This window comes from Lepidochelys kempii, chromosome 2 (assembly GCF_965140265.1).
Source record: "Lepidochelys kempii isolate rLepKem1 chromosome 2, rLepKem1.hap2, whole genome shotgun sequence".
NCBI classification, from domain to species: domain Eukaryota; kingdom Metazoa; phylum Chordata; order Testudines; family Cheloniidae; genus Lepidochelys; species Lepidochelys kempii.
In genome coordinates this window covers 48,707,330-48,724,648 of record NC_133257.1, presented here as the reverse complement: position 1 = coordinate 48,724,648, position 17,319 = coordinate 48,707,330, and the positions used below count along the sequence as shown (strand labels likewise).

The window sequence follows — 17,319 nt, the reverse complement described above, 5'->3', positions numbered from 1 at the left end:
TCTGCTCTACAGCTTTAGCAAACAGCCAGTTGGCTTTTAGCTCATGCTCTAGAGGCTCATGCACTAAGTCCAGAGGTCCCCAGTTCAGTGCCAGCAACCGGGGTCTGTCGGCATTACATCTGCACAGTTGGTAGCTCTGTTTCCCATGGGTCTGGGGTCGGGTAAATGTAAGCGGTGAGGAAAGGTTATGTTTCCGTTTTGCAAGTATCACAGCTTTTAGGGTGAAAGGACATCTCTAGCTCGTTTGGAGCGCTGTAAGGAGTAGGTTAGTTAATGCCTAAAAAGATATCCAGTATTCACTGGACAAAACTGAGAATACTGTGCCGGTCCTGAGCTACAGCCTTAAGAACTTAAAAGTAATAAAGGAAACAGTGCTACTTCTGAACAAGCGGCCTTGGAAGTTCAGAGTGGGTAAGATGTAGCATTGGCTTTTGGCGGTAGCTTCCATGACTTCAGCATGTTAGAGATTGTAACACTGGTCTGGGCAATGTCTCTGAGGATATCTGGAAAACAGATGGTACAGTGTGAGCGCAATATAGATAGCAGCCTGAGGAACTTCAGGGGTTGGTCTAATACTGTGTATGTATCTACTTGAAAAGCAAGTGTATGTTTTAAAAAAAACATCTGTTCATTACGGGTGATATGTTTAGTGCAGTGCAGACAGTACTTCTGTGCTGTCAGTTCACATAGACACTTTTTACAGCATGAGTCACATGCTGCTCACTATCTGTCAGACACAAGTTTTATATTTTCCCCATTTATTCAATGTATTGTTTTTGCTTTAATCTGAACTTAGAGTTCAGAAATATAAGGCCACTCTGCCAAGAAGAAAAAAGAAGAAGAAATTGTAAAAACAAGGAGCCAGAAAAGATAGATTCCAAATGCTATGGTAGTAGCAGCTCTGTTTCCTACTAGCTAAATATATCTTGAAATCATCACTGCTTGCTATACAGCAAACTGGATAGCTGAAAAATTAATGTTAAAACAAAGTAGAGACAAGAGTGGGATTTTCCCTTTACATAATATAGACAGTATGTTTAACCCTCAGGCAATCAAACCATCAGATTTTTCCCTAAAATAAGGAATACAAATAAAAACATTCATAAAGAATGTAAACAAGATAGGTGTCTGATAACTCTATGCAAATAGGAATATATCGCTTTCATAAAAAATCATTTCATAATACAACAAACTGTTTGCATGGCTTTGATTAAAATGGTCAAACTTCGATGTGTATGAAGAATAGCATAACTGAAAATGCTCTTCAAGTTTTAAGCTGGTACTTGTGCATCCATTTCATTCAAGAAGACTTAGGTCTTCCATATTAGAGTCCTCCAAAAACACAACCCAGACAGAGCAAGGATAGTAAAGTGGTGGGTAAAATCTGGCCTTCTAATGTCTCCAAACCTGAAGCTTCTTTCCCTTAAATTGCTTATTGTCTGTTGACCAATAGCTTGCTGACCTCAGCCACTAAACAGGTGTGATATATACATTTAAAGAAAAAGGGAAAAAGCAGAAAGCCCATGAAAGTCAAGTTCTCAGACTGAAGGACAAAGCTGAACTAGCTAGAAGACATAAGAGTTGCAGTAATGCAACAGGTCTATCCTATTACAAGCAGCTCTGAGGGCAACACCCACAAAGAAGGAAAAAAACCTGGTCACATTTGACTTAATAGGCTGAAAAATCTAAGCTGTGTGCCAAACAACACTCTAACTAATCTGATTTCAAATGCTAACATAGACCATACACAAACTGTTGTTCCATGACACAAATCTTTGCTCCTTGTCATGGTTTAGCCTAGACTGAGCCCAAGGCTGAACCACAACCAGGAACAAAAGTTTGCATCCTGGAACAAATAGTTGTGGAGAATTGACACTCACATTTACAGTCACATTAGCCATTAACTCGAGTTAGCTCTCTGTTATCTCATGATAGAACATGACAACCCTCCTACCCCAACTTGTCCATCCAAGCCTACTGAGACGATTGGGACTGCCACAGTCAGACACCATTCAAAATTCATGCAGCTACGTTAATTAAGGATGTGACATAATTTAGTTGCAGACATTAGAGTAAACTGCACCTTCAATTGTAATATTTGCTCAATTAATCCAAGGGCCAGGAACTGAGCTCTTCAGGGCAGGGAATGTGTTGGTTTTTATAGTGCTTGGCATGATGGGGCCCTCATCCTGATCAGGATCATCATGCACTATTTCAATACCAATGACAATTTTGAATAAAAAATACATTTTGAGACTTGCAATCTGTTTGTGGATAATTTTCAAATAAAAGAAAAGGTGAAACACGCTGAATGCATTTATTGTCAGTTATTCATTCTGTTGTACTTAGGTGAGGTTACTGGAGACCCATGCAACATGCCAGCATGTTGGGTTAGAGATTGTACATAAGGCACTTCACTTGGCAAATGTCATAGGTTCAAATGGCTCCATATTCTCATGTCAGGAAAGCTCAGACGTAATCTATCTATGTTCTTATGCTATGCTCATCACCACAGTTTTTGATTTGATTACCGGTTGTGAGGCTGGGTTCTGGACACTACTGTGAAGGTTACGGGGGGAAAATTTTGATTGACACCTAGTCAGTGGCAGTGAGCAAGGACTTTGACTGAAAGCCTCAACCCCGAAGATTTTGATGTGTTTGGGGGGAGGTTAATGGAGGCACTGCAAAGTCTTAACACAAATTGGAGGGACAAGCAGCTGGCTGGGACTTGACAAGAGAGCTCTTTGGATTGTTTTGCCAGTGGTCTGAAGGTGGTGTGGTGCCACATGTGTGAGCTTTAAGCCGACATTTGCTTTTACTGTTTAAGATGTCTGTTCAGAAACGTACATGTCAGTTAACTAGACTAAGAAAACTCTTGTCCCTGTCTACTTGTTTCTTTCCCAACAAAGAAATAACCAACTTCATGAGTGCCAACTTTATTTGATCACTTAGAAGCTTGCCCATAAGTGACAATATTTTATGTACATACCAGGAAGTGTCTATAAAACATTCAGGCCATTAAATTAGTGCTAACTCATTCGCTTTGGGTCAGCGTAATGTGAGACCACTAAAAATTGTGCTGTGTCCAGTATTAGTTGAAATGCTGACTGGTGTCTTTTTAATGAACTACGAAACCTTGTTTGGCTTATCTTGACTGTGAGTGAGAGCTCCATTTTAATCAGTCTGTTATCACTCTGTAGGTCTGAGACCACTGAAATATTTTCTTTCCTAAAATGCTGGCAAGTCTGATTGGTACATGAAAGGAAATGTATGCATTACTAGACTCAGAGCCTAATAACACATGCTGTGAGGCTGGCTGTTTTTCTAATTATTTTTCTAGGTTGCTCTTGGTTTCTGCTTTCTAAGGAGGCAAATGTTCCAAGAACTGTCTGATATGTTTAAATTCACAGTAAATCTGCAATAATAACTGATGTTCACACAATGCCTCTGATCAAAAGAGCCCTAAATATTCAACAATCAGCTAACATCACAGGCCTGATCCTGTAAGTTGCCGATTGCTTGTCAGCCCCTTGCAAGAGGCATTCACCCATTTTCAGGATACCTATTTGCAGGTAACCCTCAGCACTTTGCAAGACTGGGTTATATATGGACCCCTAAGTGCTACTGTAATATAAGTGTGAGATAATAATAAGAATAATTTAATTCAGCACCAAAGTGCATCCACTTATGGTCTGACTTTGAAGTTTGTATAGCAATATTATATAATTTTATAAACAAAGTGAAGAAAGTCATATCCCCAGGGGAAATTGTAGGTAAGCAAAATGCAATTACCCAATAGGAATTAGGCCAGGCTAGTTGGCCTAAATTACCCCTACTCTTTGCCAAAAATGACACAGCATTTTTAATGACGGGAGATCAGGACCTTAGCTTTACATGTCCTCCATTAGCACGGTATACTCTAACATTGGAGCACTGCTTCAGTATTGACTCAGGCCTAGATCCATAAAGGGACTTAGGTGCTTAAGATTTAGGTACCACTGTATTCCCGAAATCCCTGCTCAGCTGCCGCCTAACCATTTTGATGCCTAATTTCTCATTGCAAAAGTCCCCTAGGTGCCTATGTTTCTGCCTCTGGGCATGAGCACTGCTGCCACGGGCACAAGCCCATAGACCTTTATCATGCCTAAGCTCAAGCACGGATCCTCAAACCAGGTTGTAACAGGGTGGCTTGCCCTAAGGACTGGAAAAGCTGAAAGGAATCAGCTGACTTCTGTATAAAAGGAGTCAGATTTAAGTGCTGAGAGGACCAGCTGGAGAAAGGCTGGATGGAAAAGGCTGCAGGGAGCAAGAAGGCACCGATAGGTCCTGGAGTCAGCAGGGAGGCTTGGGAGACACCCTGAGTAACTGGGGATGAGCCTGGGAGCCCCAGAAGGGAGGAAAGAGCCAGGTGGGCACTGGCAAAACTGCTATGTGGGTAGAGGATTGTGATCTAGCTGTGCATCACAGGGCCCTGGGCTGGAACCCAGAGTTGAGCGTGAGGCTGAGTTCCCCCACTGGCCCCATTGAGGGAGTTACAAGCCCTTCAGAAGGGTAGTTGGGCTCAGCAAGGGCCTGCAGACATAACTGAGGAGTCTCTGAAGTAGAGCACCAGAGAGGGCAGAAACTTTGTTCTGTGTCTGTTAAGGACATTTTCAACAATTGGGACCTGGAAGGGGTAGACTAAAGATGGTGACCCAATCAGAGGACCGAGTTACCTGACAGAGAAACCGTCACAGTGCTGCAGCAACTGCCGAGAGAGCGAGAGAGCCGTGGCACTGTGCCTGCACTCGAGGGGGCTCGTAGCGGTGAGTAGATTAGCAGTGAATTACACTGGTGAAGATAGATGGTGCCCCCACCTCCCCCTGCAGGGCCTGCTCCACACTTTGCTCCACACCAAATAGCTGGGGAAGGAGGGCACAGTGGCTTCCCTTATAACTTTTAGCCAGGGGTTAGGGAACTCACCTGGGAAGTGGGAGCCCCCCAGTTCAATCCTTTGCCTGATGAGAAGGGATTTGAACAGGGGTTTCCCACCTCTCCTCCTCCTCTTCCCAGCAGCAGCCGCTTGGTCTGGAGTTAGGCATGTGCTGCCTCTGTTCTTGCAAGAAACAGCTTAGCCATCTGACTCCAGGAAAGACTTCAGCTATGGATCCCAAGCAGAGATAGGCACCTTCCTGCAGCCTAGACTTGGGCAACTAACTCTGAGAGGGTGGTGGGGCTTAGAACCCACCCCTCTCCTTGTCATCTGGTATTGGCTCACTTAGGCAGCTCCCTACCTAGTGTGCTGGCTTTTATAGATCCCATTCTCGGGTGACTCTCTCCCCCCTTGCATTGCATAGGGAGCCTAGGTGCCGAACCCAGCGATTGTGGCTTCCATTGTGTGGCTAGTTGCCTAGAAGTTAGGTGTTGAAATGTTCAGTGCAGTGCAGTGCAATGCTTTTGAATCAGCTGTATTTGAAAAATACACTTTGGTGCACTCCAAGCACAGATGAAATAAATTGCTGATTACATCTGATTCCTTCTTTATAAGTACAATACGACACGGAAATAGCGGTAAGATGATATGTTGGTGTTGTAAAAGGTCATCTTCAGAGGAGAGGGAGGGTGGGTTGTGGAATATACGCCTGCACCTACACTTTGAAGAAGAACAGTTACAATACAGGTAAGTAACCCTCTTTTCTTCTTCCAGTGGATGCAGATGTGCATTCTGCTCAGGTGACTCACAAGCAGTACTCTCAGGTGGTGGGAGTCAGAGTCCAATTAAACAATGACTGCAGAACTGCCTTCCCAAAGTTTGCATCCAACCTAGATGCCATGGTATATGCAAAACGTTTAGCAAAAGTATGTATTGGAAGACCATGTAGCAGCCCTACAGATGACCAATATTGAAACATCACTAAGGCTATGTCTACACTACCACGGTAAATCAACTTACGCCACGCAACTCCAGCTATGTGAATAACGTAGCTGGAGTCGACATACCTTATGTCGAGTTACTGAGGGGTCTACACCATGGGGGTTGATGGAAGAAAATCTCCTGTCAACTTACCTTACTCTTCTCATTGGGCGTGGAGTACAGGGATCGACTGGAGAGTGATTTACATTCGATTTGGCGGGTCTTTCTTAGACCCATGGCTAAATTGACCGCCGATGGATTGATCTCAAAGCGTCGATCCCTGCTGTAGTGTAGACCTGCCCTAAGAAATGGAATGGATGTTGCTTGGGCTCTTGTGGAATGAGCCTAAAGTGACTGTGGGAATGTAGCCTGAGCTACTTCAAAAGCTGTGATAATGCAGGAAGTTATCCACTGGGAAATTGTCTTTGTGGAGAATGGTGGATCATTCATTCAATCCACACAGGAGACAAAAAGCCAAGGTGATGAACAAAATGGTTTAGTCCTTTCCAGATAGAACACCAAGCACTACTTTACATCTAACGTATGCCGCTCATCTGGATATGAGTGAAATTTATGGAAGAATATAGACCCCATCCTTATTACAGAAGGCTGTGTGGGGACCAAGACATCTTTACAGTCAGCTCTGGATGCAGCATATGCTTCATCCAGACTTATGGCATACTGAAATGAAGCTGGTACCAGACTCCCAGATGTAGACTGCACTGGAATTGTCATTAGTACTGAAAATAGCATCTGCACGGGCAGTCTCCTCAGTATCAAACTGGAAGCTGACTGAAACCCAGGGCCCTGGGTATGAGGTAGTGTAGATGATAGTGCTGACACTGATAAGTCGGGCATCAGTGCTGGGGGTGCCAACAATGCCGAAGGCAAGACCATCATAGTCGAATGCTCATGAATGAGTGGTGAGTCAGGAATAGGCAGACCCAGCTAGTCCACTGCTTCCTGATACATTGGCAGTGTGACAGGTTTCAGAATGGTAGCCGTGTTAGTCTGTATCAGCAAAAAGAACGAGGAGTACTTGTGGCAGCTTAGAGACTAACAAATTTATTTTGGCATAAGCCACGAAAGCTTATGCCCAAATAAATTTGTTCGTCTCTAAGGTGCCACAAGTACTCCTCGTTCTATTGGCAGTGTGGAGACTGTTGGTGCTGACATCGCTGTCATCAGTACCGGACTCAATGGACAACTTTGGGGCAGTACTGGAGTTGATGGTACAGAGTCGGTTGACGACCTGGCTATTTCCCACTTACTGGGAGACTCATATGCCAGTATGCATTCCTCCTAGATGGGGAGGAAGAAGAATCTCTTCAGATGCTGGAGAAGCCTCAGGTTCATTTTGTGGGTTCTTTTCTTTGAGGAACCAGAGAAAGGGGAATGATCCCTCTTCCTCCTGGATGAATGAGACTGGACATGGAACCCCAAATCCATACTGGCTCAGGAGCTCTCTGAGGGAACCTGAGGATCTGTGGAAGTCCCTGGAGCTGAAGTGGGCCTCAGGGCCTGCTCCATGAGGTGCTTCTTCAAACACAAGTCCCTTGCCACCTGTGATCTCTTCTTAAAGGACTTGCAAATAGAACACCTTTCCTTAATGTGCTCTTCCCCAAGTCACAGTAAACATCGAGTGTGGGTCATTAGTAGATATAGCAACCCCACAAAGTGGAAAATGTTTGAAACCCAGAGAAGGCATTACCCCATACTAAACTCTAATACCTACATGACAGTAAGCTAACATTTAAGGTACTACTAAATGAACTATTTACAGAAAACCCCCCACTGAAACACTGTGATAACGAATGTGAGGTGAACACCACACTAAATGCTCTGATTCAAGCTGCAGGCGGTGAGAAGAAACTGAGGTGGGCTAGGGCAGCACCACCCTTATATAGCCACAGAGGGGTTTCTAGGGCCAGAGAGTAAAAGTGCTGTCCTGACAGGTATTGCTAAGCAGAGTTCTCTGGCTTCAGTGTACTTGGCACGTGCATATTTGGGTGGACTACTATCTGCAACCACTCAAAGAACTAGTAGGTCTTCTAAACGTGAATGTAACATATTTCTGTCCACAAAAAATGTGAAGACCTTCTCCTTTTGTCTTCTTGTCCATTCCAGAAGAAACTAGAATTTTAAAGGACAGAGTAAGTTCTCTACTGACAGAGCACTCATTATGTTGTCCAGAATCAGTATGAAGCTGGTTGTCTAGGTCCCTCCTTAATTACAAGGCAAGTAAATCAAGAATGACACTGACTTAAACATTTATACTTGAAATTCACTCTTACTGATTCTTGTCAGAATCCTGGCAATCTGATGTTATGATTTTATCAATAATTACACATGTTTAGCTTTAATTTTATGAGTAGGCCTAGTGAATTCAGAGGGACTACTCGCATGTATATCTGTCTGCAGGACCAGAGCCCAGGACTGGAGTTGGATATGGAAACTTAAGGCATATACTGAAGCTTATTTTTTCCTAGAAATAATCTAATTACTACTAATAATCAATGTTTAATAATATTGCCTTCTGTATGATCTTCCATCCCCAAATCCACTTTCTGCAGCATCTGGGTTTCTTTTGCAGATCTTCCATCAAAATATCGATCCCCTGCTTAACTTTGCATTGCTCATTGAGTCTGATCAAATCACAAGCTAACGCTCCATGTTTGCACATTATTAAAGGTAATGGCTACAGCTGGATTAAGACACGCTTACACAGCCAGTTTCCTTTTCTTTTTCAAAGTATGTAATGAATGGACAAATTTAGGCCTCTATGGCTTTAAATTTATCACTGTCCTTGAAAGAAATTCAAATGCTTTTATACATCTATACCTACAATATATACTGTGTAACTTTGCAATTTTTCCTTCGTTCTTTCCTTCATCTTAATTAACAGCTATTCCTTGGCACCGGTGCCACAGTTGAGTGAGTCCCACAATGAGCAGCCGTTGGCAGAGTATGCCAATACCTAAGCCTTCCCACTGGAGATTTTTTTTAACCACACGCTTAAGCATGACCTTCATTGAAAATGACAGAAACCTGTGGGACCTCTTTCAGACCAATAACCATGGAGTCTAGAGAGGGTAAAATGTTATATTAAATTACATGATGCTCCCTTGAAGTATAGTCTGTCCCAGTTCTATTCCCCTGATCCTTTCAAATGATTGTAACACTTCCCATGTGCATACCTAAAAGTAAGTTTAATTTATGACCCGTGTTGCATTTTAAATGTTTAATTAAGTTAGTGGTTAGAGCTGACTCATAAACCCATAAAAACGGAAAGTGGTAAAGTAATTATTCACTCCACCTGCCCTCCAAATAATTAGCACCATTCATTACCAACAATCAGCAGTAATGGTGCTAAAAGTTAGCTATCCAAGCAGTTATAAAAATAAGGGCATACCTTGCAAGCAAAGCTGGGGGGAAAATCAACAAAAATCTTTTGCAAAAGAAGAACTTACATATTTCCTTTGCCATCATACACCCATGTGGTGCTGCCAATTCCTTCAAAGTCTGAGGCCCAGTAATAAACACATGCATTAATGTGCAAGATAAACAGCAGGTATCCAGTTGTTCGAATGACTCTGTAAAGGACAACATATTGCAAATCACAGCTGATATAATTCCAGGAAAACAGCTTGTTTTTATTTTCCCTTTAATATGGAACTCCCTGATTTTGATCAATAGCTGTATTAATGCCGGCTATTACTTGCCACAGTACAGTATTACTTGACTGGTATTTGCCAGCTGTTTTTCCAATGTGCCATCTCCTGCCTTTGCCTTCCTCCAAAGGCCAAAGGAATCACCTTTATAGAATAGTTGATACAGGGTCATTCCTAAATTATGTTTCTCTTAGGACATTGGTTTAACTGGTTATAAATGTTTATAGAAAGGTGAAACTGTATTAATGGGATTGTAGGGTATGAATCAATGTATTTGCTAGACTCTGCTGAAGACAGGCTCAGGGCTGGAGCGGTAGGTGTTTCAGGTCAGAAATTATGTGTATTGACAGCTACACAAGGAAGCTTGCAAAATGCCTGTTCCTGCCGGTACTTTTGGTTCCTCAGTCTCTTGAGCACGTAATTCACCCAATTCTTTAAAAAGGGAAATATGCTGCCCTCACTGAGCAGGCAACACAATTTTGATTTGAGTATTGTCTTTTATATAAACTATATCCTAAGTCCTTCAGCAAAGAGGGTAATGTAGTTTAGTCGCTACCTCAGGAGATGTCGGTTCTAATTCTAGTTCTCACACTCAGTATGTGACCCTGGGCAAGTTTACTTACTTTCTCTGTGCCTCAATTTCTCTATCTGGAAAATGGGGATAAATTTATCCTACCTCTCTCACAGGAGACTTATGAGGTATAATCAATTAACGTTTGTGAAGCATCTGTATGGATGGCATCATGTAAGTGTTGAAGATTATTATACAATACACCTCATATAGTTTATAAATATGGTTACAGAGTTAAAATCATAAATCCTAAAGAGGAAGAAATTAAAAAGTATAGGCAAGGCGAGAGAGAATATATTTTCAGATGAGACTAGAAATGAGATGAGATGTAGAGTCGATACAGAGAGCTGTAGCAAGATTGTTCCATCTGGTAGGCGCTGCACGGGAGAATGCCCTTGCACTAACAGAACAGAGAGGAATCTGGCATTAAATGAGTGAAGAGGGCGGGGAGGAGGGAAGGACAACGTCTGTGAAATTAGCTACAGCAATTTCTTAAAAGGTTTCCAGTAAGGAAGGTAATTTTAACTGGATTTTGAAATGCATGGGCGTCATGCACACTGATCAAGTGCAGTGAATTTCAAATGGTATCTATATACCATGATGATAAGCACCTAAGAAATACTTAAGATAAAAACATAAGATGAAGTTCCAAAACATCAATTTCTGTTTTGCTTAGCAGATATTAGGTTGTATTACATAGATAATATTCTCCCTTTCTTTTGAATGTAACTTCTGTGCCTAAATCTCATAAAATATCTGGTTTGTAATGCAAGAATCCCAAGTCTATCATTTAATGTCATTGTCTGAAATATAACAAAGTGTCATGGAAGGGATTCTTGCTCCCATTGCGGCAGCATACAAGAACCATATAATCCCCAGAGCTGCGTGGAGGAGAATTTTCCAGGTGCAGGCATTACATACAGCAACCTATGCTGCTCTGCAAGCCACCCGCCACAAAACTTGGTATAAGGCAAATGGCACTGCACAGCTGCAGGCGAGGGGATGGGGCTGATTAAGTTGGAAGCAGCATTATGGGCATTCTTAGCAACCTGGTAGCCCACAGGGTAGTGCTGTTACTTAGGAGCTGTTTTGGTTCCTAGAGCAGCCTGTAATAAAGAAGGCACAAAAGTCATGTAAAGTCACCCATGCTTTCACTATCCAAGGTCTGTGCTGCATTGACTCTCACCCCATGTTCAGCTAAGACAGTGATTGGGGGAAGATTCTGTACATAGCAAAGGCAAGGTGAAAGCAGTGCATAAAGAAAAACATTCAAACAACCTTGGTATCATGACTGCTGCAATGTGCCAGCAAACTACCACGCAGAATCTCACTTCAGCCATAAGCAAAGGAAGTCTCCAGTAATGATCCCATTAAATAAACCCCTTATGGGTCTTCAGATTCTGTCTGGTATGGTGACATGTGCCCCTGATCCTGTAAACATTTACGAATGAGAGTAACTTTACTCACATATGTAATCAAACTAAACAGAATGGGATTACTCGTGTGAATAAAATTACCCATGTACATTAGTGTTTGTATAATGAAGAGAGACAGTTAAAAAATAACCAAGAGGAGTTGTTTGGGGTTTAACATATTCAACACTGTGCTTGACTGACAACCTGGGAGACAGAATGCAACCCCCACAACCTAAAAGGCTTTGTTTGGATTGGTGGGGAAAAAGGGTAATGGCTCCTTTAAGGTCCCCCCACCCTTGGGGTTGGGAGTTGGGGTGACCAGTAGTGGAGAAAAGGCATCATCTGAGCCAGTGGATGGGCTGGTGGGGCTCAAATAAGCCATTAACCCCTGCACACCTGGGGGAGGGTACCCTGTCCCTCCATCCTGAACTCCCTTTCATGCCTGGATTAACAGCTCTTCTCTTCCCTTTTTGGTCTGTTGTAGGCATTGCATTAGTTGCCTTTTTTGGGACTTGGAAAATTCATGCCTGGCATCTTGTCTTTCTTACCGCATGTTCAGGACAGTGATTGAAATTCTGTGCCAAACTTTGCATACTGTAAGTCTACCGCCCACGTACCTGTAGATGTATGCTTTATCCAGGATAGCTTCTAACCGGTCATTGAACTCAAAGAAGGTCATATGCTAGACAGAAACCAAACGAAAGCAATCGAACCATGGTCCTTATAACATATATTTTTCTAATGGGACTGACATTAGTTCACATACATATTTTGAAAATAATGTATTTTTCACTTGTCTAACATCCCTTAAACATCTAGTTTAAAGGTGAACTGCAAAGCTAAGATGAAAATTGAGCTCAGCATAGATTTTGGTGTTGTTTGTCCCTATTAGCTACGTTATGGATGACATCTTGTCATTAGGGGAGTCATTTCAGTAAAATCTGGAGCTGGGCAAAGTTATGTCAACATATAGAACATTACAGGATATAATATAATCACATATAAAGTTGGGGGAGGCAAAAAGTGGCTCATACAGACCTATGAAAAGTCTGGGGGTGGGGGCAGACCAACATATGGGAGGGGCAACTGCCCCCTTTGTCCCATAGCAAATGATGTGCCTGCTTGCCATTTACTGTGATGACTGATGATGATGATGAATGACTTTTTACTCAGTGAAAAATGTACTTGCTTAGGCTAAACGTAATTTTGCCAAAGTAAATTAATCATTAAAAAAAACCCTCTCCCCTCATCTTGAAATCCCTGTCACTTCCTAGTTAGCTGAGGGTATCCCAGACTGTAACATCAAAATATGAGGTCTCATGAGGAATTTTTAAAGGTTAGTTAATCTACTCCTGGGTTGAATTCCTCCCACATTAAATATTTTTACTTTAGTTTTGCTATACGCCTTTAACATTAACAGGCACTTTTGCTGTTTTCTGTCTAGCACAAATTTACTTGCCTGATATTATATAGTGTTTTGCTTTACATTCTTCTTTACCATTTTGATTCTGTGTTGCCAGTCAGGACATTAAAAATCAATCAAACCAATAAGAAAAGGAGTACTTGTGGCACCTTAGAGACTAACCAATTTATTTGAGCATAAGCTTTCGTGAGCTACAGCTCACTTCATCGGATGCATACTTTGGAAAGAGTAGATCTTTTTATATACACACAAAGCATGAAAAAATATCTCCTCCCACCCCACTCTCCTGCTGCTAATAGCTTATCACGAAAGCTTATGCTCAAATAAATTGGTTAGTCTCTAAGGTGCCACAAATACTCCTTTTCTTTTTGCGAATACAGACTAACACGGCTGTTACTCTGAAACCAATCAAACCAATGACACCCATTCTTACCGGCCCAAATTTCTTAGTCAGCATAAGGCTGCTAAATATGATAAGGGAAGTTTTTTCTTTAGGTAAACCTTTGACATGAGTTTGCATATAGAATAGACTTCCAGAAGGGTTTTGCCACTATAACAGATGCCATTCCCATTGTGCAGTGCTTAGATAAGGTGGTGATAAGTGCTTTGTACATGTAACAAAGAGAGAGATTTTGACATTGACTAATTCAGCAGGGAGTTTTTCAAGGGCAGGAATAGTAAAATGCCAGGGCCAAAGGGTGGCATTCAGCCACTAGCCTGAGTTGGGGTGGGAGGTGGGTGGGTATGTGGAGCTCCACTGCCCTATTGGCTGCTCAAAAATAATTGGGCTGATGCAGGGAGGCTGTGAAGGCTGCACCTTCCCATGATCCAGCTGATGTGTTCTGCAAGGTGATGTAGAGATGGGGCAGAGTTATAATCTGTCTTTTTCCCACCCCCTCCATACTGGTCGCCATATACTTCTTGCACTTGATAAGAAAAATATGCTTATGTTTATTAAATGGGCAGTGTAAGATATATGTTGTCCTTAACCATCCCTTGCTTTTAAGTGGTTGAATTTTGTAAGTGATGTGATAGGTAAGTAGTAAGTACATGATTCTCATTTAGCAATCTTAACTGGTTGTTTTTTGGCAAATTAAATAGGGTATTTAAAACTATTTCAATGTAAACTAGTAGAAACAAACTAGTCTACATTACAGCAGACTAGTTTACAAGTCAGAAAGTAAATATAAGTAAAATCAGCTGAAAAATAACCAGAAACATTATTCCTATTATTAAAATGACATATTTTACTTATTTATTTGGTGGTAGTTTGAGTCTGTATCTTAGATTCTTAGAAAGAGGAAGCATTCACAAAATCAGAAACTAAAGACTCCCAAATATTTGTACTAAATCTTCAATAGGTGTTAAACTTTTCATATTTTCCAGTGGACAAGCAGTCATAATAAATTGTCTGGTCTTACCTTTAACACCTTGTTTGCTCTAAACACTGGGTTAAACCCAAAGATGAAGTATAAAACATCAAATGGTATTATTGATGCCACATCAAGCTGTTGAAGAGCACAGTTCAATTAAGACTTGACAATGACTATAACTTGTTTACATTCTGTAGTGAACATGGCTAGATTTAATAATCATTGCACATGAAAGCTGAACAGTCAGCATGCAGTGGCCATCTATCTCTGAGTAACTGACAAGCAACACCATCTCTAGGAAAATGCCAGGAGCTTTCTTCTGCCCTTACTTATGCTCCATACGTCTCAGATTTTCATATAGTTACTGAGGATTATTAACAATGTCTTGGATATTTAACTGCAGCATTGCTGTTAATAATTAAATGATGTGGGCTCAGTTATGGTGCCGATGAACCTGAAATGCTGAGGGCTTAGGAGAGGGGGGTGATGGTTCACCTCACAATCATGTCTGAGAAGTATTATGATTTTCAAAGCCATAATACCTCCAGGGACCTGTGGGGAGCATAAGGAAGGGCACTCCCTGCTATAACTATACAACAGATATAGGCACCGCTTCCTCCAAGACAACCATTCTCTTCTATCCCATTCAGGGTCTTTTATTGCCCACATTATCATAGAGTCTGTGTGCCTTCTAGCAGTGCATTAAGTGTATTTTTCACATGCGGTTCCCTCTTTCTTCCTGATTTTTTCCAAGTGGAAACTCTGCTTTGGAGCGATAAAGGAAGCTGTATCAACCAGGTGCTGTGTCTTAAAAGGAGCTGCTCCTGGAAGTGGCTCCTGGCTCAGACCCTACTCTGTTGCTGCTTTGGTGAGGGAGCAAAAGGGGCTCATGGAAGTCAGAACCCTGCCTTCAACCTCCGCCAAAATGCTTCCACCCCGAGAAATGCCTTTAGCCACTAGCTATTGATTCCATCCTTTTTCTCCCCAGTGCTGAGAGATGGATAGTACCTGACTCCTGAAAAAAAAGTACTGACTGGGGAAGGAGTGTCCCCTGGCCACTCGCTCCTCTAATGCACCCACGCAAGGAAAGGCAAAATTTAGCCCCATACATTTTAATATGCAGTGACAGTTAGTATTTCATTAACTGATAAATTCCAAAATGTTGTGTAGCCCAAGCCTGGGAGCTGAAGAGAATCATCAACTCCCACTAACTTCAGTAAAAATCAAGGGCACTGACAAGGATTGAACCTAAGACACAGGCCCAGTATACCTACTCCATCACTTTGCTTTCAGGTTGAATCCCTTCCCTGCTCCATTGTCTGTATTTGCTCTGTTTGGGCTCTGATCCTGCAAACACTTCTGTACCGCTTAACTTGAGGCATTCAAGCCCTGCCACTGGAATTAATGAGACTTCTTGTGTGTTTAAAGTGGAGCATGTACAAAAGTGTTTGCAGGAGCAGGGTCTTAGGTTGTAATTTCAGAGGTGCTTGGGAATCTGTGGCTCAGTAATTTCAATACAGTGTCTTTTCACTCTTGCTGAGAAAATTACATTTCAGAATAAAATGCAATAACTGTCCTAAAATAAAATGGATCCTTGATTTTATCTAAGGCACTGAGCTTTAAAAGTTAAAAGGAGTTTTAGATTTACTTGCGTGGAGCCAAGGTGATATCTACTATTTATGATCATGTGTTACTATCACAAGTACATACTAGTGTTTCTTATTTAAAGTTACCATTTGATTTTAACCTGGGCACAGGCTTCTTTCTTTAACAAATCTCTACTGAGCCAGAGTTTTGGAATCTAATGCATTCACAGAGTTATCTCCCATTGCAGTCAATGGGAGTCATACAGCCAAAGGCAATATTTTTATTAATGAATAAACAATATTTATGAGCATGGCATTTGATTTAATTGGTGAGAAGCTAAAATGACAGTCAGTCAGGGACCCTTCAGTATGATCTCTCTGTCTACATGGAATATTGGAGCATGGAAAGCTTTGTGGAGTTCCAAGGCTAAAATTTAAAGCATTGAAACAACTCTAATGTAGCACACAACCTACTCACCCGAAACCTCAGAGAATTCTGGTAGTATTTCTTCATTTCTACTTTGTCTGACTAAAATTATAAAGAAAGGGGAAAAAAGCATAGTTAAGAAAAATCAGCCAAACCCCTGTCCCTGATAATGTTCAGGCCAGGGTTTGACCCTGCACCCATTAAAGTCAGTGGCAAAGCTCAGTGGTTCAGAGCATATACAGGGACTAGTTCTGAGTATCTCTGAGAGGGATCGGGCCTTTGAAAGCTAAATAAATGCATTTAGCATTAGCATTATAACAATCAACACTGAATTCATTAATAATGAGTAGCCATTTATTTTCAAATTGCTCACCATGGGAACTGATGGTAATACCTTATTAGGAAAGGCTAATCAGAAGTCTCTAAAGGACTGCATCTATTATTATACTTACTGTATTTATATCAGAGGTGTTTTTTAAAATAACTTTAAAATCTTAAGGGTTTTTTCCATACCAAGGCAGACCTATTTTCTACCTTCCCTTATTATCACTTCACAGCTTTCAGAGAATTGCAGGAGTTCAGACTAGATGATCATAAATGATCCCTTCTGGCTTTAAAATCTATGAATTGTACAAACAGCTTCAAGTAAAAGAAAAGTGGTCTTCCTTATGCTACAATTTTAACCTTATTCACAACACTCAAGTTTACTGGGATTTAAGAAGGGTTGTCAATGACTAACTTGGCATGGAAAAGTCTATTTCTTTGCATTACAATTAATATAGACACATATTATGTCTATTTGAGACCTGAAAATAGGGTTTAAGTAATAGCCTATAGCACAGAAGGTGCAGTGTAATATACAAAAACACTGAGTTAAAGCTGCTTCCAAGTTACAGGTGGAAATACCAGTCAGAGGGTATGTCTACATTGCAAATGGAAGTGTGATTGCAACTCATGTGG

General features: G+C 41.4%; 1 protein-coding gene across 1 annotated transcript in view; it reads right to left on the bottom strand.

Annotated features, from left to right (window-relative positions):
* CNGB3 (cyclic nucleotide gated channel subunit beta 3) overlaps positions 1–17,319 on the bottom strand; it is a 140,586-nt gene that overhangs the window by 33,677 nt on the left and 89,590 nt on the right. The window contains exons 6-9 of the mRNA XM_073329320.1: positions 16,411–16,461; positions 14,395–14,481; positions 12,168–12,232; positions 9,364–9,486 (exon numbers count right to left, since the gene is read on the bottom strand). Coding sequence (XP_073185421.1) covers positions 9,364–9,486; positions 12,168–12,232; positions 14,395–14,481; positions 16,411–16,461 — 326 coding nt within the window. The remainder of the gene's footprint in view (positions 1–9,363; positions 9,487–12,167; positions 12,233–14,394; positions 14,482–16,410; positions 16,462–17,319) is intronic.